Here is a 27181-nt window from a genome sequence, read left to right as displayed (position 1 = left end):
TCCATCCCGACGTCTCCCACCCTACTCCCGCCGCGGGCGCGGCCTCACGGAGCTGCGGAGCCGGGGCTGGGCCAGGCGGGGGCCGGGCCAGGCGAGGCGGCGGCGGGGCCGGGGCCGGAGGAGGGGGATCCCCGCCTCCCTGGGGCCGCGCTCGCAGCTCCGGAGCTGCCGGAAACCCGGCGCTGCCGCTCGGCCGGTGCTGCTGCTCCTCGGCGTGAAGTTGGTGCGGAGGCAGAGCACGGCCCGGCCCGGCATGTCCCCCCGCCCGGCTGCGGGACGCCGGCGGCGGCGGAGCCCCTGAGCGGGCGGCGAGGAGCGGCGGCCGGTCCCGACCATGGAGCAAGTGAGTACCGGGACGTGTTAGGGGCTCAGCCCCAGGGAGGGGCGTCGCGACCGGTCCCATGTCGGGGGGTCCCTCTGCTGCTATCGCAGCATCCCCAGCCCCGCGGCTTGTGCAACTTGCTGCTGAGTTGGGGTGCTGTGGGAGGGCGAGCGGAGCGGGGCCGCTCCCGGTGGCTGCGTCCCGCTGCGTGCTGTGCTTCCAACGGGCGCGAGCTGGGTGCTGGCCGGGTGCCTGGCAGCGGCCGTCCTTCTCCTCCTCCTTCTCCTCCTCCTCCTCTTTTGGGGAAGGCTGTCGTGCTTCTGCACGTGGAGCTTTTCACGGCCCCCTGATGCCACAGATTTGTTGGCAAGTTTAGCAGGTCCTCTCCTCCACGCGTCTGCTCACCCGGTTATTCCTTTTTCCCTTCCACCCGACGAGGTTTTGCTGCTGATGCACGAGGAAGGTGCGGCAGGACAGGCTGCGGGCTCCGGGACATGCAACACTGGGAGCTTGGCTTGCTCTCCCCGTGCTTAACTCCCCAAATGTTGTGGTGAAAATAAGGGCTTCTTCCAAAAGGGCCACGACAGCGGGGAGACCAAAAGGCAGTCCAGCGTGGTAGGGACTGAAAGTTGTCATTATCCGCCGGCATCCATGAAATTAATCTGTAGCACAAAAGTGCTTCCAGCTGGCGGCTGCACGCAGCGGGCGCTGCCGGGTTGGGGGCTGCGTGCCCTTCGTTGGCCACATATGAGTCCTCCTGGCAGTGGGCAACGGTGCAACTTCCAGGGTCTCACATCCATGTGTGCGGTGTCTGGTATTGCTCCTGCATCACGCAGATGTGAAGTGCCAGCAACGTGTCAGGAGTGAACGTGAAGGGATAGGAAACGAGCTGAGGTATGGGAACGCAACTGGGGATGCATCTGGAGATGCATCCGTGCTGCAGTATGGGATGGACCAGTTGCACCACTTGCTTGCCAAGTAAAATGCTCCTGTGCAGTGTGTGCAACTTGTGAAAGCACCGCCGCAGTCCGACTGTTGGCTTCTGCTGTTGTCAGAAGACACAGAAAGTATGTGGTTTTGTGGGGCCCTAAACTCAGGGGGAGGAAGGCAGAAATAACTGCCTAATTGTTAAATTAAAAGCCACCCCACGTCTTTAATTTGACATCTCTGCTGAGCTTTAAAACATGAAGGTAAAGGAGAGTCCAACTCGTGCTGCACTTTTAATGCCACCATGCTGTAAATCGCACCAATGACTTGTACCGGCTGTGGGACCAGCGCCGCTGGCTCAGGCAGTGACAGAATAACTCAGTTCTTCCCTTGGTTATGCTGGCTCTCTTGGCTGATGTCAGTGGGTTTATTCTGATGGATTTACACCAGCATCAGGCACGAATCCAGCCCGGGAACATCCTGGAATGGCTATCTTAGTATTTCTTGCCTCCAGCAGAAGGAATACCCGCAGAAAGCTGAATTAACAACAACAAATCATCTCTTTGTGCTGCCCTCCAATTTTAGTCATGGAATCACAGGCAGCAAGCATGGAGCAGACACTGAGTCCTGCTCCCAGCGCTCTGCCCTGGCAAACCTCCCCTTGCTGACAGATCGAGGGGCTGCACAAGCCAGAGGCATGGGATGCCAGCACCATGGGAAGCGCCGCGTGGTTGGGAGAGCATCCCATGCATGTGTCCTGCTTGTGTGTGGATCGAAGCGTCACTCCTGCTACAAACAGAGGGGGTGAGCAGCCAGGCTTTAGGCACAGACGGGGACGATTTGGCCCAGAAGTGGAAATCCCGATGGGGTGGAGAAAAGAGATTGTCCCAAGATATCAGGGAGCTGGTGAATGCCATGAGATCGCAGGAGTGCAAGCATGAGAATTCCCTCCAACCAAGGCGGTGATGAGGATGGGTTACTTTTTCAGCAGTAGACGTGAAGTGCTGCAACTTTATAGTGAGTCATTTTATTGTAAAACCATGGAAGAGAGGGTTTTCACACTGCAGAGTAAAGAGGCCACGGATAGGCTGATTTGCTGTGTGTTTTCAGGCAGCCATTTTGCCATCGAGAGAACAAATAAAAATTGATCTGCAGAGCAGAAAACTCCAACCCATTTGGGAGTAGCAGGAAGACAGGCGAGGAGTCACTCTTGGTGCAGCTACATCCAAGCAGAACTGCTAGGTGTGAGGTCAAAGCCCGCGCCCAGTTACCCAAGCATGATATCAAAAAGGATGATGCACCAACAGGTCTGTATTGGTGCAGCCGCTGATGTTTGCTGAAGGAACAAATCGCAACTGACTGCAACTTCCTGGCAACCTAAAAAAGTCGAGCTTAAAAAAACCACAGTGCTCCTCATTTCCCGGAAAAGTTGTTGGTGTGCTGCCATCCTGTTGCAGGGCCTGTCAAACACAGCACAGCACCATGAAACAGCTTCATTCTGCAAAGGGCACCGGGGCTGCTGGCCATTTCTGTGTGATTTACCTTTACCTGAGGAAGTCTGGCTGTGTTTCAGGTATTGAGCCTCTTCCTGACCTTGCTGGAGGCTGGAATAAACGTTTGCACACAGCAAATTTAATCTGTTTTGCTTCTCATTATGGGTGCAAGTTCTATCTTTAAGGAACAGCTCACCCAAATACTATCCAAGGGTGTGTTTGCTGGGAGTCTGGTTCATGAAAACAGATCTGTTAGTAAGGCTTTCCTCTGGATTTTTGGAACCTGTCTGTACTCACTTGCCCTATCTCCACTCCCTTCTGGCCACGGGAGTGCCTGGCTCTGACTCCTTGTGATGCACATGGGATTTCCTCATGGTAGGAAACATGATGTTTAAGCTACAGACTTTCTGATTTGTTTTGTTTTGATTTTTCCCTATCAGCAGCTAGCTAGAGCCATTTGAGGATGCTTGGGGCTCTGCCTTGGTCGTGCATCCTTTGGTTTGTGAAAATGCTGCTTAGTGCCATTACAGGCAACAACAGGTCCTGTGTCCTGGGAGAAAAGCCAAATCTGGGGTAACAGTGTGGTTCTGGGAAGGGCTCTGGAGGATTTGGGGTTGGCCTCCTCTTAAGGGTCACGAGTTCGGTGAGGTGTTTTTCTAAGGGGATTTGGCTCTGCTTGCTCCTGGGAAAGGCTTAGGGCAGCAGCCGTGCCGGATTCTGCATGCAGGGCAGCAGCAGCCTCAGGGTCCATGCCCACTCCCCAGCCCTGTTCCAGAGGTCTGGGCTGTGGGACAGGAGCTGCCTGAGCTCTCTTCTCCCCTGTAGAAGTGTTCTCTGGAAGATGCCAGTCTGGTCCCAGCCTTTCTCCCTGTGAGCTGCTGGGGAGGGACTGCACATGGTGGGTGCTGCGGTCTTTGCTGGGCAGGCTTTTCCAACGCCTGTCATTAGATGGATGGAAGGTGCTCTCAATGTAACTTCTCCCTTCTGCTTTTTTTGGTGGTCCTTCAGGATACAAAGGAGGAGGTCTCGGAGAAACCAAAGCCTGCTCCCAGTGCAGAGAAATTTGGCTGGATAAAGAAAAGCAGTGGAGGACTCCTGGGACTGTGGAAGGATCGCTACGTCCAGCTGCGGAAAACACAGCTCGTGGTCTACGAGGATGAGGTATGCTCACAGCTTAACCCCCTTGGGCAGGATCAAGTCCTCAGTGACACAGCCCTTTGATTTTCACTCCTCTTTCCAGCCCATTCCTTTCAGGAGGACTTCTGTAGATACTTTCAGGGAGGTTAAATGAAGAAGAGACAGCTGCTGCGTTTTAGAGAATATTATATACCATAAATATTTCAGCCAGTAAATATTTTGACAGTAGCATTGTTAAAAAAAAAAAAAAAGACAACGGGGGCAGGACATCCTGTGAGAAGGTGAACAGGGTAAGACTTGAGGCGGAAGCAGGATATGTGCTCGCAGTTTTTGGCATTTAAGGGCTAAAACTGCATTGTAGCAGCCTGACTGCCCACCTGCTGCTGGAGGGCACGACTGGCAGCCCTGCAGCTGTTGAGCACTCCACAAGCAGCTGGAGCCGCTGGCTGCCAGGCTGTGCAGGGTCTTGTTTAGCCACGATGGGCACAGGATGAGGTTGTGAGTGCTTGATTTATCCTTAAATAAGGACACGGTTTGGGTTTGGCTCATCCCTTCCTGTTGGTTGAGCAAGCCAGAGCTAAGAGAAAGACTCTTGGGAGCCTTTTCCTGAACTTCCCTAGATAAGTTGAATGCCTTAAGTTCATGGCTTCATTTAGAGCTGTTTCTAATCCAATGAGGAATAAGAGCCAAGCCAAATCTGCTCTATATCTTCATGCAAGAAGAATGAAAAGTGAAATATCTCTGAGTCTGCTGCTCTGTTGTTGGTCCGAAAGGGCTCTAAGAGTGAGATTGTCCTCAGAGGTCCCCAGAGGAATATATTAGTGGGCAGATCACATAAGCTCAGCCCGGAGGGGTCTGAGACAGGGGCAGCTGAGGCTAAGCCCTGCTGGTATGTGTGCTTCTGTGGCACCTGGCACGAGAGGACTGGGGCATTTGTGGGCATCAGAACGCTAGAAGACAAAAGCAGTCCAGTTTCTGTGCAGCATGTCAAGGGAACGGGAATGGGGAAACACGTCAGCAGTTGCACTGCTGTGATGGTTTCAGGAACAACAGGACTGACAAAAGAGTTTGGTTCTCTTTTCTAAAAACAGTATTGCCTAATATGGAAGATTTGTTATGAGCGCTTTGGGTTAAATTATATTACCTTCTGCTCTCCCCACATCCCAAGGCTTTCAGGAGGCGTTTGTTCTTGGTTTTGAAATGTCACGAAGAGTGCAAGAATACTGAAATGAGAAGTCAGGTCAGGTAACGAGGAGCTTGGAAGACAGGCAGAGTGGTGGGGGTGTGGAGACCTGCAGCTTTTCTGCAGAGATACAGCCTGTCCTGCAAACTGCTGGCTGTCTGCAGATCACATCCGAGTGCCCCAGACACCTGTTGACTCCAGCTGAAGCTACAGGAACAAACAGATTCAAATCTATAAACACGACATGGTGGGGTTTTTTTTTGTTGTTTTTGTTTTTTTTTTTAAACAGCATGCCTTTAAAAACAAGATACATGGAGGTTCTTATTACCACAAGGGAAAAAAAAAGCTTTTAAAGTAAGATTAATTTTCACAGACATTCAGAAGAAGGAAAAATCCTGATCATTTAAAGAGTTATTTTACTATCTCAACGAGGAAAATGGCATTTGTAACAACCAGACATAATGTTTTCTGGTAGCCTGCGGATTGTGGTAACATCCTGTAATAAATTGCATCTGTAAGCTACAGTAGCTACAAGGCCCCATTATTGCAAATAAGGGATCATGTTAATATCTATAGGCTATTAAAACTAGCTTATAGTGAAGTCAAATATCTCAAGAGAGGAAATTGCTACAAAATTATCTGGTAGCACAATAGGATAGCATGTGATTGTGCAGACTGACAACAAGGAAACCGAAGGAAATGGCAATTTTCTGTACTCAGGAGGGGTCCTGTTACTGCAGAATTGTAGTTCATGTTTATTACTGTATTTATCTTCCAGTAGCGTGAGTTGGCAGTGCTGCTGTCTCTGTCTCACAACTGGGGAAGTTTTGGAGATGAGAAGTGACTTGCCCAATGTCAAAGGAGAGTCTGTGGCGCAGCACGCTCTGATGGCTTCTATTTCCTTATCTCAATCTGCATTTTTTGGCTCTTAAGAAGAGAGATTTTTAAGTGGGATTATTCAGTACTTGTTGAACAGGAGGTTAACAGCCCTCAAAAAGCAAGGAGATAAAATATTGGCTAACAGAAATACAAGCTAAGTTAGACAAAAGTAGTTATGTGCGAGGGAGGCCAGCTTCCATGTCTGAGGGCAAGTGGAGAGTCTGCTCATTGAAACCCACCCGATTTCCACGAAACGAGCTGGTGACTTGGACATGCTGTCCTTTTATCAGTCCCTGGTGTGTTGGAGCCCTTCCTACAGAAGTGTTAACATTGCCTTCAGCAGTTGTTCCATATGCAGGCACACTTGTTTATGCAATTGCACAGGGCTGGCAGCTGCACTTGTCTCTGAAGTTTGTATGTGCAGAGTAACAGCAGAGAAGGCCAACAAAAGATGCTGGCAATAACATTGTAAGTACAGCCTAAGCGTAACACAAACACTGTATTTTAGCATCATCAATAGAAATCTCTTGGAATGTGCCTCTGACCTACCTTGGAAGCAGGTTCCCTATACTGCATCTGTTCATCTGTTTTAAAGCATAGCTACCTCCTGAAGGCAAATTGCAAATGGCCATTGTATTACTTGCAGCAGATGGTGGGTGAAAGCTGTGCATCTCTGTGCTGCAGGTTTCATCCAGCTGATGCAATGTATTCCTCGTTATCTGATGAGGCTCCATCCACAGGGCCCTGCAGGTGCACCCTGATGTGAACCTAGGACTCAGTTCAGAAGGATGTATGTACAAGGTACATATTACATACCCAAATGGCAGGAGAGATGCACCTATGCAAATACATACAGCTCTGTGACATTCAGATCCCAAGGAAATTACTGATGCATCTCAGTGACAGGCAATTGCACACAAGCCCACAAAGAACCAAGTAGGCAGGTCATTTTGTAGTGATGTTTCCTGTCTCTGCATATTCTTGCTGGAATAAAAGCTAAGCCCACGGAACTGCACAGGGCATCTGCAGAACAGGCAGTCCTGTGCAAAGAGGCCAGATAAATCCATGCCATCACTCCACGGATCAGAGAGAGTCAGTCTTTTTGATTTTAACTTTTCTTTCCCCTCTTTTGATGATTTGTTCTTTTTTCTTTTTTTTAAAGTGTGCCATATGACAGGGCAAAAATCTACTGAGCAAGATGGCTGCTAGGGAGCAGAGGTTCCACGAGGCCTTTGGCTTCCTGTGTGACCTCAGCAGTGCAACTGATGTCTGCACTTCTGCATTGGTAAAGTGGTAGCAGTGTATAACCAAATGTGATTTATCACTGCGCTTTGAGATCCTCAGATGGAAAAGAGGATTATTATTTCAAGCATTCCAGGCATTGTACAGAGAACGGAGGCTCACAGACCATTAGGATGTATTGGTGATGCAGTCTTTGCTGGAAATTTTATTTTCAGATAAGTAAAAATTTTAGCAGTTCTAGTTTCCCTTTTTATCAACACTTCATTCAGGAAATTCTAGCTTTGCCAAATATGATTCCTTGGTTAAGCATATGCATTAATATGTATGGGTATTTAGTAATGTTCTCCCTCAGGCATTGAAATGCTTACAAACACACACATGTTTAAGTAGCAGTGTGTGCTCCACGAATAGCTAATGGTATTGTTTTTCTGCATTAAATCATGAGTGTAAGATTTTCTGTACCAGGATTTTAAGTGTCTTATTGATTGTCCCTTACAGCAACTACAGAAGCAATTTAAAAAGCAGGCACTAAAATCTATAGAGGGAAGAAGGCCTCAAGGGAACTCCCTGTTTCCTCGGCATGTCTGTAGCCATGGGAGAGGTGTGGCGATGGGCAGCAGATGCAGCCTTATGGGACACCCTGCAGGCCATGCTTTGCTGGGAGGAGAGACTACTGAGTGGGGATTCGGGCAGCTCAATCCAGCATTTGTGTCTTAGTGCAACAGGAAAGAATTGTTTTCACTTCCCTGGGATACAAGAGGCAAAATGCAGCAGGAGCTGGTGTCTGAGACCAGTTTGTAGGGGCAAGGCTCTGATGGAAACCTTGTCTCTGCTTGATGCTGAGCATCCTCCAGATCCCAGGAGGGTGGAGGGACCTGGAGACTGTTGGGAGGGTCAGGCCCTTTGGTCTTTATCTGAGTCATAGAGAACAGAAATAAAAGATTTCTTTGTGCCCAGGTAGGCACACAGAGGGGCTGGCCAGTTGCCAAGGGTAAAACAGAGACAAAAGTCCCATTTTGCCATTGCCTGAATTTCAGTCTTTTCCCTTACCTCATGCGTGGGGTTTTCTTTTTTCTCTGGCTGCTCTCTTCCCTGCCTTCCTTGAAAAGGATAACTTGAGAAGCTCCAGTCTCTGAGATGAAGGAGCAAAGTCAAGTCACTGCCCTTGGGAGGCAGGGCCCTGCATGTCCCTATCCTTTCTGCCTTTATTCCCTGAGCAGCCCATAATCCCAAAGCCTCCCAGGGGAAAAGGGGCAGCTGAAAGTCAAAAGACAGCGTAGCAGAGCTGCTCAACCTGCAGTGTCCTCTTTGTCCTCCAGCTTCATCATAGCCCATGGCAGTCCATAGGATAAGGAGGATGGCTTGTGCAGGATGCGAGGGAAGTTTCCTGTCCAAGAGGCAGGCAGGAAGGCGTGGACAAGGGGGGTGGCACAGAACAACTGTGTTTTGCTGGAGGCAGAGCTGCTCTCCAAGGATGTGTAGGGTTGCCAGGGGACTCTGTCCAGATCTCTCATCAGTGTCCAGCCAAACCACCTACATTTACACCCCAAGCTCAGCAAACTTTCCCATAGGAGGTGGTGACCACAGCAGTCATGTGACAGCACTGAGATGTGGGTGGTCACCTACCCAAGGCCAGGATGAGATCACCGTCCCCTAGGCATGTATCACTGACCTCACCCTTCTCTCTGATTTGTTGGCTGCTGAGGGGTTATTATTTCCAGTTTTTGCAGTGACATTGCAAAACTAGGCAGCAGGAGCCTTTAAAGGGCTCAGTAATGTCAGCAGGATTTTATCTGTGAGGTTTTAGGTTTGGGCAGATTAATCTTCTCCTCCTAATATACCTCTTCCCAGTTCCCTGGTCACATTCACCTACTCAGTGTTAAACGAAATAAACAGTAATGCCATAACAATAATAAACCTAAATTAGATCCAGACAGCCCTGTGTGGCTGAGAACTTGCTCTGCATTCTCGCATTGGCTCTGCTGTGCCCCCATCTCCAGATCAGAGGTTTAAAAAAAAACTGAATGCAGCACGGGCTCTGCACAGTGACTTAAATGTCAAGTGGTAAGCGAAGGAAATTCCCCGCAGCCCACTTCCCTCTGAACTCTCCATTCCCTGCCTCCAGCCACGCAGTAACTTCCTGGCTACGACACATTTCCTCACCCCACACCCCCTTGCTGCTACAGAATTGCTAAATACAAACTCATACCACTACAAATACCAGCAGAGTCAGACCTGGGTACGGTCGTGGCTGGAGGTTTTAATTTAGGATGGTAACAGAGAGGTTCACGAGGCATGCTGACTGAAGCACTTTACTGGCAAGAACTGCTTGGCAATTCTCACTGCTTATTTATGTAATATGTTGCAAAAGGGAGTTTTGGTCTGTTCTGAGACATGAATAATATTATCTGCCTGGCGCTACACTGCAATTCCTATTAGGGATGGTGCTCTGCAGCTGAACTGAGCCATGTACCACGTGTGGAATTTTAGTTATGTTATTGGGAGAAATGAGCCAAGTTCACGGCCTGCAGTCATCAGTGCAGATACACCAGAGATAAATACTCCCCAATGGGACGTTGGCCCTGACAGTTGTGCTGGCTGTATGGGCTGCGTTTCCAGTCCTAGGCATTCTGACAGCTCAGAGCATGGCTGTGAGAGAAGTGTGTCCCAGTCACACGGGGCTGCCACCAACCTTGCTCACAGGAGGGCCAGGCTGCCTGGCTCAGCGTGCCGGCAGGGCTCAGCTCAGCCCACATCCACCACGGGCTTCCTGCAGGGCTGGGCAGTTGTGACGCCTGCTCCATCTTCTTCCCTGTGAAAAAGCAGAATAACGTTGGCGTCATTCATTGCAGGAAGAAGGTGATTTCACCAGGCTAAGTGGGAACTTGGGAGGACTTTGAGATCACATCAGGAAACCTTATGAAAGTGTGGTGTGTTACTTGTTGGATAGATGAACAAGAATCCATGCAGCAGGACTGGTAGCACTGTAGCTTGGCAAAATCCTTCTCATCTTGCATCTGACTGTGAATCATTGGAAGGAGCCACCAGACATGGAAGAGGCTGATGTTCTTGTCCACACTGAGTTATTTGCTCAGCTGCTGTGGACCAGCAGCCACACATCAGCCCATAGCTTAGAGACCTTCATGCTTTCTTGAGTGTGGGATACCAACCTGATCTGTGGGGGCTTGCTGTCTGCATGGAGATTTATTTTTAAGGCAGAAGAGCTTTTAGACAGATGCAAAGGGAACACACACAGAGGTTGATGGTATATGACTGATTTCAGTGACTCCTATTCCTAATAATGTTTCATTCCCTCTCTGCAGGATGAGCAGAAATGCATAGAAACAGTGGAACTGGAGAGTTACGACAAGTGCCAGGAACTGCGTGCACTACTAAAAAAGAAAAACCGTTTCATTTTAATCCGCTCCCCGGGTAAGAAGGTAGGATTGCTTTCTCTTCACCCTCAATTCTGCTAACTTCAAAATGAGTCCCCAGGCAGCAGACAAAAGGCTCTGAAATTTACTTGTTTGGCAGTTAGGAGAAATTGCCTGTGTTTGTGAATGGCCTAGGATGTACACAGAGATGAACATCACTGTCCTGTAGACTTCATTCTTGTGCTGGGGAAAGGATCTTTCTTTTACTGGATTTACGAGAACATTTTCCTCTTGATATTTTCCTGCTTTATCGTTTTCTTTCTCCCAGTACTCCTTGAGCAGTGGTGTGAGACCATACCCTGCTGTTCCCACTGTGCCCTGAGTGAGGAAGTGTCCCTGCCCCAGCTGTGCATGCTGTAGCTTTGCTGAAGTTCCAGTGAAGTCAGTGATGCCAATCCCTGACTGGGACAGTTCCTGTCCTTGGACACGCTCATATGAGAATCTCCAAGTAACTGCAAAGTAGCTGCAAAGTTTCTTGCAGCCAAACAGTTCCTAGAAGAAAATCTGTTTTGGAGATTTAATGAAACTCTGCAATGTTAGCTGCTTATGCAGCACCTAGTTGTGCCCAGAACCTAATAACCAGGCTGATGTTGCAAAGAAGTTCTATATCCACCTGAGCACGACTGTATGCAAGGAAGCCCTTTTATCTTATGTATAGGCCAATATATGTTCATCATCACTGCACATACTTGGGAAGATTTTCTTCATTCCTGCTGACAGTGTATCAGCATCTTTCTGGGCTAAGATGTTTCTGTTGTTGCTCTTAAATAACTCACTTTGACTTACATTCTAATTTCATTGTGATTTTATTGGCTTAAAAGATCTTATTAAATTTTTCCACGCAGATCCGAGAGGTTGTTAGGGGACAAAAAACATTAATTTCCATAAGAATATGAACAGCCAAAAATATCAGCTTGCATGCATTTCCTCATCTCCATTTTGTTTGAATAAATGGAGACTGTTTAGTCCTTGCTGTCATTGCTGCTTATTCTTTCACTTCATACACTTAGTGTTTATTTGTGTAACGGTGCCTCAAGACCCCAGCTGAGTTCAGAGCATCTCTGTGCTAAACTTCATTCACAACAACAAAACAAGGATAGTTCCCCTGCCCCAAAGCATTCACTTGGGCTGGGGTTGGGGTGGAGAGAGAAGGGGAATGATGTTTGTTTTGCAAGTAGGCCCAGTCTGCATCAGGAAGAAAAGTGATATTAAGCACAACACACCAAGGTTATGGTAGCCTGGAATTTGAGCCCTCTGCTAGAGAGCTCCTGCTCAGCACTGGATACAGAGCAGTGAGTCTCTCCAGTTTGGCTGGAGGTTTAATGTTTGTTTCGTAACTTCATTAATCACAAATCATGTCAATTTTAGATCAAAAATGCCTAACCTTGGCAGGCTTGGTGCATTTTCTAGAGGGAGACGGGACCACAACAACTGCCCCTGCTGAATGCCTCTGGCTACCTTGTGTGTGCACACCTACTCCCAGGGAGGCAAATAATTGCATGTGTGAGCAGAGATGGAGGCACAGTAGGAATTAATAATTATTTGCAAGTATACTACTTAGGCAAAGTGTATAATAGCTGTATGTTTCTGCGTGAATCAACAAAGAGTGTGGGATGTGTTCCTAAACCTTTTGTTTCTTTCTAAAGAAAGGTATGTCCAAATTCTGCACTGAAAGGGAAACTTCATCCTTTTGGCATCCTGGCAAGTTTACAGCTCCCCTGGTTCTCATGCCAATGATTAAATGGAAACCTAGATAGCGGCCACTTTTCATAAGGCTCTTTTGGTAAAAGGGAAGGCTTTTATAAATGAAAAGTTCCCTGTTTGTAGCTCCACTCCCACCCTCCTTTTGGCTGGGAGTCTGGTGAGGGTGTTGACACGCAATGTGCTTTTGCAGATGTTAGAACAAACTTCAGTGAGGAGCCCAACGTACACAACTGTCCTTCTTCTGTTTTGGAATTGCAGCTCTGGCAATAGATATCTGCTCAGCATTTTCCTTTGGGGAGACTAGCTGCCATCTGCAGCTTGCACTACAGCTTAAAGTCACCCTGTGAAGTGCCTTGCCAAGCCCTTCCATGTTTCACTAGTTTTCTCAGCCCCTTATCCTGAGCACAGGGCTGAAGAATGCAGAAAGCGAGCGAATAAAGCCAGGAAAGGCCATTTCTATTCCAGTGTGCAAATAGAAATGTCACTGTAGAAAGCAGGGATCCGAGTTTAACTTTGGGGGAATCCAGGTTTAAATACTTGATGGGATGTTTCTGAAGAGCAAAGGACACTTGGAAAGAGCAAACAATAAAACAGAAACTGTTCAGACCCTTCCCAGAGTCTGAAGGAACGCTCAATGTAGGACTGTGAACTCTGCTCACGGTGAATCCATCCATTAAAACAGCTCTGTAGCTACAGTTGCACCCAAATAGGTAAGTTGCCTTGCTAAGCACTGCTCTTTGATGGCAACACCCCAGATTTTGCTTGCCCAGATCACAAGATAACACTTCTGTGAAGCCACAACAATATGAGCGTGTCACACGCCTGCACTGGACAGCTTCCTTATGTGGAACTGAAACCAAGTGCTGTCCCCAGTGCTTTGGTTCTTCAGCAAAGGAAGTTGGAAGTGTGCAGAAGACCCATTCTGCTTGGAAATCTCAAATGCTTCACGTCAGTCACACTAATTAAATGAAAGCTGCTGAACAGAGAGAGCTGAGCAGAGAATTTGTAAGAAGGGGCAGCAGCCTTGGCTTGGAGACCTTAAATGTATTCATGATGCAAAGAGCAGCATAAACCATGTCTTCTCGTGTAAGCTGCCTAGAGACTCCAGAGATTGGCACAAGTCTGGTATTCAGCAGGTCTGAAAGCCTTCAGCTACCAGGATGCAGAATGGGAAGAAAGAGGGTGGCAGTACGGGAAAGAGTCCATGGGCAAGTGCTGCAGCCTCCCACATGTCCTGCCCAGCACTGCCAGGCACAAACTCAGCACTTGTGGAAATTTCCACTACTTTGGTTTTTTTTTCCCTCAGTCGACTTTGGAGGTACCTGTGGCTCCCTTCAGCAGGGGCCCAAATTGGAAGCTGACGAGATCTCAGTGAAGCACATTTGCTTGTGCTCTGAGGGGTTGCTTCAAGAGTCTGCCCAGGCTGAGCGTGGCAGAGGTGCTGCGTTATTCCCAGGGATGAGGCAGCTCTTGGTTCAGCTGCAGAAAAAATAACAGGAATCCCCTAATTGATCGTCCCCTTGCTTCCACTTTTTCCTCTGTGATCCAACCTGACGAGGATCCAGATTCAGGAGATCACATCTGGCAGATAGCCTCTGCTGCACCCTGCGTAGTTACTGACCCAGCTGTGCTCTGGCATCTGCTGGGGGTGACCCTCAGTGACAAAAGTCAGCAGAGAATGTGTTCCCACACCTCAGCCAGCAGAACATAAGCAGTTCACAGTCCAGTTTAGCCTACCCTTGCTGGCAGCTGAAGCTTTGCACTGAAATGGCTGAGAATACACAGATTTCTGTCACTCACCTCTTGACAGATTGGTAGCATCAAGCAGAAGAGCTCAACAAAGAGCTTGTATTGGTAAATGTCAAGAACTGCAGCTTTTGGGTTCTCCAGGCTTATCAGATAAATCACTTAGGGCTGGCCCTGGGCAGTGGGGTCAGCATAGCTACGAGACTGTCCCTGCTTGCAGAAGACTGATGTCTGAGAAGACACAGGGCAGTCAGAGAGATGTGCTCACTGTCGTCACGGGCAGTGACCAGAGTGTGAGCCTCTTTTATTGCATGACATGCAGCCAGTGATTCAGCAGGAACTGACTGGCTGCACTGTGCTCTGAACTCACTTACAGTAAACTGCACACACTGTATTCATGGCTCACAATGGCCACTATCACATTAGGTTCAGTCTGACAGCTTTTCCTGGCACACCAGGCAGTTGTTTATGTCATGAGTCAGTCTCAGCTGGCTTAGCAGGTAGGAAAGCAGATGGGCTGCCCTGCTTCCTGGCTTTAGTCTTGGTGTCACTGACCCTCTACCTAAAATTGCTGCTGGAGATCAGACTAAAGCTAAATGGAGATCAGGCTAAAGCTGTGTGTCCTCTGCTATCTGAATACTCAGATGAATAAAAATAAAGACAAAGTAAATTAATTTGTTCCTTATCTCACTCTAGTCTACAGAACCACAGTGGCAAGCAGAACTGAGAACAACATCTCTGGCTTGTTCCTCTATTTCCTCAGCTTTATAGCAAGCTTCCATCCCAATATGGGCAAACCTTCTCACCCCAGTGCCCGTGGTGGAGGACATGAACTTCAGAGGGAGGCAGACAAGCAGTGCAGTGCAAGGAAACAATGAGGCTCTGTATGGCAGCATCCCAAGTGCCAGCCTCAGAGCTCCAGCAGCCTGATTTTTCCTTAGTATCTGTGGATATTATGCTAAAAAGGAAAAAAATGTTCTTGTAGAAAGGAAACTGAGTGCAATGGCTCTGTGCTGCTGCCTTTGGAGCACCTCCCCGCGCTTTCCCCTCCCCCTGCTGTGCACTTGGTCTGTGATCGGCGGCTGCAGCGGTTGGTCAGCATTAAATAGGCCATGCCAGAGGGACACCTCAGCTTCTCAGTAATGACCAGCAATTCCCCAGGGCCTTCACTCTGCCCTGCTGCGCAGTCGCGAGCTGACAGCATCACTTTGTCACAGTCAGCTTTGGGAAGTCAGCGGCTTTTGTCCTGGGCAGAGAATAAGGCACAGGAAGTGGCATTAGAAGAGGAAGCTTGAAGTAAGGCAGGAATCCTTCCCTTGAACGCCATGTATGTTTCTAAACCTTGGTGCAGGATGCCAGGTCTTTGCCAGGCAGTGCAGCAGCACAGCTGCTCACAAGTAGACCTTTCTCAGATGCTTTTGTAATCACAAAACTTTGGGGTGAAATCATTTCCAAACAAAGAAGTTTTCAAGCACACACAAAAACAGGCCTGCTTAGGCTAAAACAAAACCTGGCTGTCATGTTCTGGAGCCTTGCCTTCCTTAGATTCCCTGGTTAGTGTGATCCCTCTGCACCCCAGACAAAGAACCCTTTTTCCAGAGTGCTGTGGTTGAGGCCCTAACCTCTTCTCTGGGCTCTTAAAAAGGCATTTGGCCCCATCACCTTATGTGCAAACTAATTGAACAAATACACTCTCCCAAAAATGCTTCTTAACTCCCTGCTGGCCATGCTGGCTGCAAGGGCCTTGAGCTTTGTTGCTGTGGTGTGCAGGTATAAAACCTGGGCACTGCAGCGAGCAATAAATGCAGAAAGGAAGGGTAGTATGTTCCTAACTAAACAGCCAGGGTGAGTGTAAGGAGATCAGGCTTCAGCTGTACAGAATTTTTAATGGTGCTGTTAGGGTCAGGAAAGCATCCCTACTGGGAGGCCTCGAGTATAGGCATGTAGGATTTCAGAAGTTGCTGAAACCCCGAACAGTTGCTGCCTCGTTGTACCATAAACAAAACAGGAAGCTGCTAAGAGCACTAGCCTTGTCACCCTCATTTTGTATAGTCTGGATGTTCTGACCCTGTTGTGATTTCAGAATGTGGGGCCTGATTTACAAAAAGGCTGAGACTGCAGCTGGTCTTGAAGGCAGTACAAATGACTGTAGGATGTTAAATACCTGGAAAAAAATATTTTAACTGAGGCTCTACTAGGATGTGGTTTAGGTAAGCCTCTATGTAACTCACCTCCCCACCTGTAAAATGTGGATGATTGTTCTGAAAAGTAGTTTGTGAAGCCCTCAGGTATCGTAGTGATAAGCAGCGAAGAAGAGATCATCAGTGGAATTGGTAATTCTGTCTTCAGGGCAGGGCTGCAGCGCAGTGCCATCAGTATCGACCCGCACAGCACACTATGAGATAGCGCAGTAGGAAGCTCCACCCCTGTCATTAGGGATAGACACATGAGGAACTTGTGTGGTGGCTGGGTTAAGGTTACCTAGGCAACTTTGGGATTGTCCAGTTATTTTGAGTGCTTGATTTTGCAGCTTTCGTGATGTTCTTTAGCACGAGAGCATTTATCTGTGTCTGTACAGTGCAGATTGCAGCTATTTGGATTCAGTGGAGCTATGTGGATCCAAGCCAGTCTGCCATATGGTAACCTGTAATATGAAGATGGTATTTTTCTCACCTGAAGTGTACTTTGGGGCAAAACTACACAATAGCACACAGCAGAAAAATAAATAGCATCTTACTTATTGTTCCTGCTGTGGTCAATTAGAGATTAAAAACATTGAGCACAGCCCTGGGATGACTCTGGAGGAAGGCAGAGCTGGTTGAATGGGGGACAGCCATACGATCATTGGTCCCATCCTCATTTTTGTCCTGTGCTTTTTTACCAGCTGTGTCTTCTATGGCCTGAGATTGTTCTGTATTCTTAGGATAGCTGTTCAGACCCCAGAAAATGTATATCTCTAGAGTCCGCTTTTATTTTTTTCATTTGCAAGCAGGAAAAGATATTGTTAATTTTTTCAGTTACGCTGCGCTTAGCCGCATCCTGTCCATGTGCAGCTGAAGCAGGGTTGGTGCAGCCAAGGTCAGAGCCCTGATTCCTGTATTGGCTCTGTTCTGCAGAGCCACAGGAACAGGGAAGAAGGCAGAACCCATGGCATGTGGGTTTCCTACTTGCAGCCTGTGGCAGAATTGGAGATAAAGCAGCTGATAGCATCTGAACTGCCACAAAACAACTTGGACTCTCAGTCTGATTCGCTGCACGCAGTTTGACCATTCACTGTACAAACAACTTTCTGCTATAAGAGCTATTCCATAGATTTTACAGAAGTAAGAAGCTCATAACTTACTACTTTAATTGCTAATTACAAAAATAGAACGACAGCAGCAAACAGCTCAGCATAACAAAATTCTGTTCACAGGAGCTATGAAGGGAAGTACTTGCCAAAGTGCAAAGGAATCTGTACTTTAAACACAGACTGGAACTGGATGTTATATAAAAACTGAAGGGATATACAGAATGCAGAACGCTGCCTCTCTGTAATGCTTAGGCAAAATTCTCTCTCTGCTCTTGCAGGTTCATGATATCAAATTTCAAGCTGCAACTTTGGAAGAAAAGGAATCGTGGATAAAAGCCCTGAATGAGGGCATCAATAGAGGCAAAAACAAAATATTTGATGAGGTAAGAGATGCTGTTTTCAAACTCATGTACTTCTGTGTCACTTCTCATTCACTGCTTATTTAGCTAGCAACAGAACTTGTGTGAGACCCCCGGCTCCCTGTCCTTCCTGAATGCTAGGCACTGCCAAAGAAAGCCCATTCACAGGTGGATGCAAGGCAGACCAAGCTGCATCCTTACAGGCTAGGAGTCTTTAGTCCCTCTAGTTCCCAGCCCAAGAGGCTAGATCATATCAAGGGGTGTTTGCATCCTTTCTGGTAGGGTTAGAAGCAGGCACAGTAGGATAAGTAGATGGTACAGAGACATCGTCAGTGCTGCAAGAGCTAACATCTCACTGAGAGACCCATGGGACACCAGAGCTCACCAAAGTCAGTGGGAGATGGTCTGATGGCATCAGTGGCTTTTGGTGACATGGTGTCACCGTCCTGGAGGATGCGACTGGCTGCGACTGGAAGGATTTCTCTTCCTCACATTGTCATGATGCCCAGCACCAAACAGCCTGGAAATTGAGGTATTTGGTTAGGACAGTCTTCAAGACCGGAAAAATGTACAGTGACTCAGTCTACCAGCTATTCTTGCTTCAGGCTGGAGAGAAGTCCAGTGGAAAGTTACTCCAAGGTTTCTCAAGCCCATGCACTCTCCCTGCCTTTCTCTCCACTGGCCCTAGTTCCCCACTCATTCTGGTGTGCAGAGGCAAGGATGAAAACTGCACATCATCAAGCCTGACTAACTTTGCCCTGCTCCCGGTTACCTTGTAATTGGCCCCTAATTAAACTGAAAGAGCAGTATGTATTCTTAGTTGTTTTTGTAACTGAAAGGAAGTGTACAAAACCACCATTACAGGAATGACATGAAGAATTAGGCAGGATTAACTAGGAGACTAAGAAAACAGCAAGATCTGTTTAGCAAAGGAAACCAAAGCAGTGAGTAAAAGTCTTGAGAAAAAAGCTAAGTTCCTTTGACAGTGCTTGAGTGCAAACTCTGAGAGCTGAGAGCTTGGGCTTTGCTTTTATTCAGGACAGGGCAAAAGCTGGAGAGAGGCTGGAACATGCCTCTTTTTCACCTGGGCAAATCACATCTCACATCAAGTTTTTAATGGTACCTGGAGCCCTTGGATCAAGAAGGAAGCAGCATGTGTAATTACATGGAGCAGCTGTGTGCAGCCTGAGAAGCCATTACAAAGCAGAACAGCAAAGAGCTGAGCAGCCAGGTCTGCTCTCACGTTACAGTGGGTAGGAGATACAATGTCCTCTAACATAATGCTGCTCAGCCCTCCCTGGAGCCACTGACACAGACAGAGCTGCCTGCAGTAGCAGGGCAATGGGCAGCAAAGCCCACAGCCCCCTCCCCAGCATGGTGTGGTGAGGTCTGGGGTCACCTCCCTCTCCCTTCTCCCTTCTCCCGGAGACAGTGTTCCTGATGAGGATCCAGGGCAGAGCTAGACTTTAATTCTTGTTCATTCTGCTAAAGATCAGATTTCAGATTTAAAATGTTTCTGCACAGACTAGGCACAAGCTAATGGGTCAGGCCTCAACTGGCTTGGATTTGCTTTTCTTCAGCCTATTAAACTGCCCAGAGAAGCTGTGGAGGCTTCTTCCTTGGAAATCTCCTTGGAGATCTTCAGAAGAGCTCTGGGTGGTCCTGCTTGATGGGCAGTTTAGAGCAGGTGACCTCCAGAGGTCCCTTCCAACCTTAACCATTCTGTGATTCTTTCCTGCCCACACGTGGGTGGCAGTGGATTACTCCTCTGATTCCAGGAAATAAATTTGTTAATTCAGCTACAGTTGCAATTAATCCAGGTCACTGCTCACACCTTCTATTCAGCTTCCTGCAGCCATTAGAGCTGTACAAGGGAAGGTCTATTACGAAGAACTGCTGATACAGTTCACCGTCAGGTCACGGTTATTAATGGGCTTTCACCTCTAAGATGACAACAGCAGTTTCAGAGCTCAGGCTGCGTGGGGACAACAAAGCCCTCCTGTGTCCTTCTCTTACCTGCCCTTTCGGTAGAGGGGAGGCTAGTGATTGTAGAACTCTAAGGGTTGGGTGCTTTGATGTAGAGTGCCTTTTAGATAAACATGCGCTGAAGATACCTTAAATATCCATCACATACACACAGGGCTTTGTAGGCAAGCTGGAACTAAGGGAAAATATTCAAAAACCTTCCCTGGATCAAATGCTGCATCCCTTCACGTGTGTCAGTGAGAATTTTATAGATGGATTGTGAGAAATTAACGACCTTCTTCCTTTTCTGTTTCCCTTCCTTTTAAAGGTGAAAGTAGATGAGAGCCTTTCCTTGGACCACGTGACTCGGGACAGAGTGAAAGTGGCCCATGGTCGCAGGCCGCCCACAAGAAGCCACCTCAAGGAGGTAGGTACATGCCATGGGGACAGAGCCACCTCCCCAGCTGGGACCAGCTGCACCCCTGCACACTGCTCCTTCCAGCTACGGGCAGACCCTCAGGAAAACCCAGGTGCAGACAGTCCAGAGAAAGCTCAGGAGGGAAATGGCTTCCCCTGGGAGACACGGCGCCCACACCTCTGTAACTAATCTCCAGGTTAACCCATAGATCTGTAGTTGCTGCGCCGTGTTACAATATATTTAGCTTCCCATAAGTCACGAGCTGCTTCGCTGTCTGGTGAGAGCCTTTATAGTTTCATTTTAATCAGAAGAGACCGAAGCTGCTATATTTATTTGCAAAGAAGTGATGATTTTGTAGCCACAGTGGTGTAAAGATACAAGAACTGCACGGTCTGTGGGGAGAAGCTGTATTTTTTATTAAACTAACTGGAAAAAACAGACAAGCTTTCAGGTTTACAAACCCTTCCTTAGCTCTGAAACAGAATACATTATTCTCCCAGGCAGTTTTATAGACTAGCCTGTCTACCCTTAACCGATTTTCTGGATCTGTCACTTAAAAAAAAAGGGAAAGAAATAACACTGCAAAAATAAACCTGCAGCTCATTTCAGTGGGAGAGGTTCTTATGCATGTTTGATTCCCGTGATTTATGAAAAAGCTTCCACACACAGATTGATATTTTAGCAGAACATTAATCTAAACCAACGAAGGTTTCTAAATCAAACCTTCTTTCTTCAGACTTCCCAGACTCTGACTTATGTGTCTGCACAGCGCTCAGATGGCCCTAGTGCAGGAAATGAGATGCCCCAAGATTTTTCACTTTGCATAGAAATGGAGGGAGAGTGTGTCTTGTGGAGGTATGCATAAGAATGAATCACAGGTTCTCATCCATCCCTTCAGAAAACAACAGAGCAAAACATGACAGAAGTTGCAGAAGCAATGAAGTGTGGATTCTCTGATGCATAGAATGGGTTCAGCAAAGCTGGATGCCCTTCCCTGAGCCCTGATAAGCCCTCTCAGCCCTACTCAGCTCCCTATTTTCATGAGATACCTCAGACATAAATATCTGTAAGTGCTCTCGCTTTCAGCCAAATTCGAGAAAAACTGGCTTCCAATTTCAAAAGCAGTAACAAGGAGAGAGAACAGAGCCTGCAGAAAGATGAGAATGAGAGTTGCTGGCTGCAGCATTGTGAGAGAAATGGGATGAATGAATATTTTCAGTGCCAAAGCAGGCCAGGTAAGGATGCAGCATGCCTGTCTCTGTCTGTTAACGGCTGGAAAGGCAAGAGAGCCTTTACCTAAATTCTGCACTGCAGGGCTCTGGCTCTAGTTGCAGTTTGGTGCAGCATTGGGTTCCCTCACACAGGAACTGTCACTGCATCTCTCCGTCCAGCACACTAAGCTCACATCCTGCAGTGTGTTTACCACATCCACCCTTTTTAGGATATCCCCCTGCTAGAGAAGTTTGCAGGCAGCCTGTGGTTTGCAGGAGGTGTAACCAGCTCGTTTTAGCCCCAGTGTGGCAGCAATGGCATTAGGCTGAGAGAGAGTGAGAAGGCAATGGTGTTACAGTAGAACCTCTGGCCAAGTGATCTCAGTGTATGCCAACTTGTTTTATGTGTTCACATGGAAATATGACAGTTCCAAAAGCAGAAAGCAGCAGTGCTTTGGGTAAGCACACAGGAAATGAGGTGGGTAGAGGGATCCAGCTACTACAGAGCGAAGAACTCGAATCAGTTAGAGCTGACTGCTTAGCATCGACAGGAAAACAGAAATAGGAGTGTGGAGCAGGCTTTGAGATGTTCTGCTCAAAGAAAGTATTAAAATAAATTCTATGCTTTGGTCCTAATTTTTGACTGCTTGTGGCTCTTGGGTTTGTTATTCTTGTGCAAGCTGCTGCACCATCAGGCAGGAAATAATTCAGTAGCAAAACCACCCATAGCATTCACAGAGCATGTTGGTCTGTAGAAAAAGAGGGCTAGGCAGAGGGATAGGAATCTTCATTGATGCATTCAACATTTGCTGTACGGTACATGACTTGACCCTACTTTCTTCTTTGTCGGGTAAAATGTTTTGGTTTATCACAGCTCATTAAATTTGGGCATTGCAGATTGCATTGGGTTTCACAGCTACTGCTGTGAGGTGGTATTACAGGGTGATGCTGCATAGCAGCAGCACAAGCTCTGTGGATTGCTCTTGAGCTGCAGAAGCAGCTGCTCTTAAGAGCGCCGTTTTTGTTATCAGTCAGATTCTCCTGGCAGTTTCGACAGGTGTGAGTATAAATAGGGGGTGGATGTGCAAAACAGTAATCCCTCACCTTCTCCTTACAGCTGAAGTTTTATGCTGCAAGTGTTTGTACCGCTGTATCCATAGCAATTCCTTGAAGTTAAAGGATTGAGCAGGGGATTGATGGAATAGAAATTGATAAAGTTCTCTCTTATGTTTCAGGCTGCCAAGTCTACATCAGATGGGATCCTGCGACTAGATCTGGATATAGTAGACAACGGACCACCAAACTTTGACTCCACTGTCAGTGAAAATGACAATCCGCCACCTCAGAAAGAAACTCCAAAGCCACCTATGCCACCTACAAAACCTTCTGGCACAAAAGAAAACCATGATGCAGAGAACAGTGTTCCTGATCAGGAACATAAAATGTCCCCTCCATTGCCTCCAAATAAGAAGCTTAAGGAAGGCTTAGCATCGAAGGAGAACGCAGATGTCAGGGAAGAGGATTGTGTAAGCAGAGAGGAGAATGTGGAAGAATCTAGTGAGGAGAACAGAGATCAGCTTGTTGAGATCAGCAACAAGGGCACAACAAAAGCTCCAATTCCTCTTCCTAAGAGCGTGTCAGACAAGCTAAAAGTTGCTTGGGACCAACCAGTCCTTGAGCCTAAAAATGCAAAAGACTTGGAATTATCAGGAGATAGTGGCAAAGACAGCCTTGCTACAATTGCTACCTCAGATGTTGCAAAGCCTCCTGTTCCTCCTCCTAAGGTTCTATCAGAAAAAATGATAGCCACTATGAACTCTAACCACAGTGATCTGGAAGCTGGGGGTTTGGAAGAACTGGGGTCTGGCAGTTCCAAGTCCCCGGTGAATGGCATTGAAGCTGGTGAAGCAGCAGAGTCAGCATCCCAAACAGCTGAAACTGAAGAAGGAAATGGGAGAACCTCAACTGAGACGGAACAGCAAACTTCAGCAGAACAGAGAGAGAGTTCCCCAGCTACAGAGTCAGGCCATGAGAGTATAAAAGGAACTATTGAGAAAAAATTATCTGTAGAAACCCCTTCAGTTCTGAAACTTCGCAGTTCTTCTCTGGGAGACTTGCTGTCTGATTTCAAAAGTACACAGAGAGCACTTCCACGCCAAGGTCTCGCTGAGGATTCCCATTACTGCTTAGCTAAAATGGAGGAGAAAGTTGCTAACGAACGGGAGAAGGCAGAAAAACTTCTGCAGAAGGTTTTAAGGGAAGGGTTGGAGCAGGCCCAGGAGGGCAATGGACCCCCGGTGGTGGCAGAGACATTACTCAATGAGGCTGTAGAACAACTTCGGCAAGCTACACAAGTCTTGCAAGAAATTAGAAGTCTTGGAGAACTGAAAAAAGAAGCAACACAGAAACAGAAAGACAAGCAAAAAGATCTAGTGACTCTTTATAGGAGAAGTGCTCCCTGACACACTCCTCAAAGAGACTTCTTTTGCGGAACTCAAAGCTAAACTTTTGCCATTTATGATTTGTACTATTGCTAGGCCAGTGTTCAAAAGGTGGTGTTTTGCTGTGCATGCACCATGTTTATGGAACAGAACTGAGCTTTCAGTTATAGGCTCTCTCTCTTCACGCTGTACATACGTACTAGTCCAGCTCTGATCCTCTTAGCACAGCAGAAGGTTACAAGACACTGAACCGCTTGAAAATGTGAACAGTCTTTATGGACTTGATCCAAAGTCTTTTTGAGTGAATGGATCAGGCCTTAACAATTTCTGATAGTCAAACCAAGTTCAATTTTTGAAAGAAGCAGAATGGTTATTCTAGCAAAAGCCCCTGTCTATCTGTATTTACAAGCAGATACCAGATTACACTGGCACATATCTAGTCTTCCCATTTAATTCATTTAAGGATAAATATAGTCAGAGAAAACTTTACTTTGTTTATACTTTTGTTGGCAAGGTTTCCTGGAGCACCTGGCTCAGTGACATCTAGGAATGTAAGGATAAATGGCTTCAACTTCTCTGAAGACGCTCGTAAAACTACATTCACAGTTAAAAAGTGACCTCACACAGAGGCAAGCAAAACTGTCCAGCTCCTGCCTACAAGAAGTGTCCTCAGATCTAGCAAGTCTGTATGAAGGCACTCTTCTGAATCCAGCTGGGCAGAGCTGTAGGTGTGCTAGGCACTGTGTAAGTGAATGCAAGTCTCAGTGCAGCACTGCCAGGCAAGTATTAATTGTTCCTGTTCCATGAATGTAGAAACTGAGGACACGATGCAAAGCAGGAAGAAGTGTTTTGTAGCATCACAGCACGTTTGTTTGTAAGGACCATACGCATCCATAACTCTGAATGCCATCGGGGTTGGGAACAATTAGCCGGCTGTTTGGAGAGCTTGTGTCCAGGAGACGCCCTGAGGCAGCCTGTGGTAAGAAGCTCATATTGTAAGGACATGCGTACCCTTAGCCATTGGCTCTGCTGTGGGATGTTAGCTGACAGGAACATGCACATCAGGCAGCCAGTCTGGATGGGATCCCCCTTCCTATTTAATATGTTTCTACCTGCCATGTTCTGGCCAGCCCAAGAGCCGTGGTTTGGCACAAACGTCTGGAGTAATTGGAGTATGGAGGGAAAGGCATTTTGTGTGCATAACTTTGGGGCTGGTCCCTGTGGCTTAAGTATATTAAAATAAAAGTACATTGCTGCAGAAGGGTCTGAAAAAGGCACTGCAAGAAGGCTCTGGCACAGTTCCCACAGCTTTCCCACCCACCTGCTGAAAGCAGCCCCAGTTCCCATGGTCTCTAGTGATTGACATTGTGATAAAATCACGTCTGTGCTGCTACTGCATAGCACTGTACTTGAGCTGGGTCCCCTCACCTATTCTCTGCAGTATTTGCTCTCGGGAATCATATGACACCATGAAGGGCTTCTCCTTTGCTTAAGGCAGGCTCTGGAAGCACAGAAAATGACAATCTTCCCTGACTGGTTTTAAGGAGTGTCATGCTACCTTAGCTCTTTTTTCTCATTTGTCAGCACTGCACTCCACTCCCCCATTTCCATTTCTTCCATTTTCTTTGTATGACTTCCCAGGTTCTGCAAAGCTGCAGTCAGCTGCAAACTCTTCCCTTTGCAGCAGCCCAGTGAAGCTTTTTCTTTATCTCTTCTTAGCCTCGCCAATGGGCTCATGTGTCTCAGCATAGAAATATCGCCTTTGGGCTTCCAAATGTCCCATTTTTCACCACCCAGAGCCTCTTTTGATTAAAGCAGCCGTGGTGGTCTGTCCCCCTCTCTTGAGCTGTAGACATTGCATGGAAAATCACTTGTCTTTCTCTCACATGAGAGGTTCTACATGGTCAAACACTCAGGGCTCAGGTGCCACAAAAGCTTTGCTGTGAGACAAAAAAGATTCCTATGTCCTAAGCCCACTGCCAGGCACTCAGCCCCGAACAAACTCTGGGTCTGTGTAATTTGCTGCTGTAGACTGAATGTGAACTGTGGGTTTTGCTCTCAAATATTCTTAGGACAAGGGCTAACAATACAGAAAATATTCAGTGCCTATCTGCTATCTAAATGTATTTTTCTGCATGTGCACTTTTGTTTACCGAACACTGTGTGGTATGAATGTGAGCTGTCAGAACCCTGTGCGCACTGGAAGTCGAGGGACATCAGCTTCAGAGAGCAGGCAGGCATTTGAAGGATGCAGTTTTGTAATAAGGGATGAAGTAGATGCGGAAAAGAAGTTCACTCTACCAAGAAGACACACAAACCACGGCAATCTCTTGGTACAGGTTCAGATCCCAAGGTTGAAGCCAGTCGTAAACTCCAGGATGGGCAAATCAAAGCCTGAAACTGAAAGCCCATGAGAATGGAAATAGCTTATGGGACAGCTCCACCCCAAGATATATAGAAATGCTTTTGCTCTCACAGGTGTTTCTTGTGGCAGTGTGTTCTGTGGACTTTCCCATCTGGCAAAGTACTGATGAAGATACTGAGACATCCTTAACCGTTACAGACAAACCTACAGGATGTGCTTATATTTACTGTGTATTTTTATATAATACTGAATATTCTAATGAATAAATGTCTGACATTTTACTGAATACCAATCGGTAGAAATCTTAACAGAACAAACCTCTATTTGTAACTAAATGGGCATGTTAAATCATTTTACAGGCTGCAGCTAATTACTGTTTTTATGTACTAACAGAACTTACTAGATGGAGTCTCCATAGCACCCAGTAACTCTACTGCTGAAAACATTATGTTAGACACTTTTTGTTTTTAACTGCTTTTGCTCATAGGGTTAGCAGTTTCATCCTAAAATATCTAGCTTGGCCATACGCCTGATTCACCCAGTCTTTACAAGGAACAACATCATATTGCTTCTGCAGTTTTTGCACTTGTTCTCCTCATTCTGATTCTAAGCTGGGCTCTCCCTAAAGCAGGAGGGTGAATTACCCTGTAGCTGCCTTCTGAAGTGCTTCTTGCTCCTCTGCAAATGGCAGTGCTGGTCACAGTCAGAGGCTGCATCCTGCTCCATTCAGCCTTTGCTCTGAACTCCTGCAGCAACTCCTTTGGTCAGTGTACATCATGCACTTTTTTTCCCTCCCTTTAAACGTACACTTCTAATTTCTGACTACATTAAGATTTCTTTCTAGTGCCTAGAAGCCCTGTGGGCATGAAGTGCTGGGGTGCAATTCTGTGTTTCAGGCTGTGCCACTAGGCTATGTTTGTGACAGGAAGGAAGTGAACTTGCAAGCAAGTAAATGTGGATGGCTATCTCAAAAGCAGCCACTGCATCCAGCGGAAAGGCGGCACTTTGTCTCCTCCTTGTAAAGAGCTTTGAGATTTGGCAATAAACCCCCTTTTAAATATCA

The 27181-nt window shown here is 47.1% G+C and overlaps 1 protein-coding gene across 1 annotated transcript; it reads left to right on the top strand.

Annotated features, from left to right (window-relative positions):
• Positions 1-266: 266 nt before the first annotated feature.
• PLEKHO2 (pleckstrin homology domain containing O2) lies at positions 267-27181 on the top strand. The gene is made up of 6 exons (XM_042824769.1): positions 267-343; positions 3751-3903; positions 10507-10623; positions 17638-17742; positions 20012-20110; positions 22548-27181. Exons 1-6 carry the CDS (start codon positions 335-337, stop codon positions 23772-23774), a joined length of 1710 nt encoding a protein of 569 aa, XP_042680703.1. The 5' UTR covers positions 267-334; the 3' UTR covers positions 23775-27181.

The sequence above is a fragment of the Centrocercus urophasianus genome, unplaced genomic scaffold (assembly GCF_019232065.1).
Source record: "Centrocercus urophasianus isolate 14NV4802_14NV808 unplaced genomic scaffold, USGS_Curo_1.0 seq_23, whole genome shotgun sequence".
NCBI lineage: Eukaryota > Metazoa > Chordata > Aves > Galliformes > Phasianidae > Centrocercus > Centrocercus urophasianus.
This window is presented reverse-complemented; position numbering and strand designations above follow the sequence as displayed.

What these genes read in the sequence shown, in the direction of transcription:
- PLEKHO2 (XM_042824769.1), top strand. An exon ending in AAAACAAAATATTTGATGAG is followed by an intron (nt 17,743 to 20,011) that starts GTAAGAGATGCT and finishes TTCCTTTTAAAG; the next exon opens with GTGAAAGTAGATGAGAGCCT. An exon ending in CAAGAAGCCACCTCAAGGAG is followed by an intron (nt 20,111 to 22,547) that starts GTAGGTACATGC and finishes CTTATGTTTCAG; the next exon opens with GCTGCCAAGTCTACATCAGA.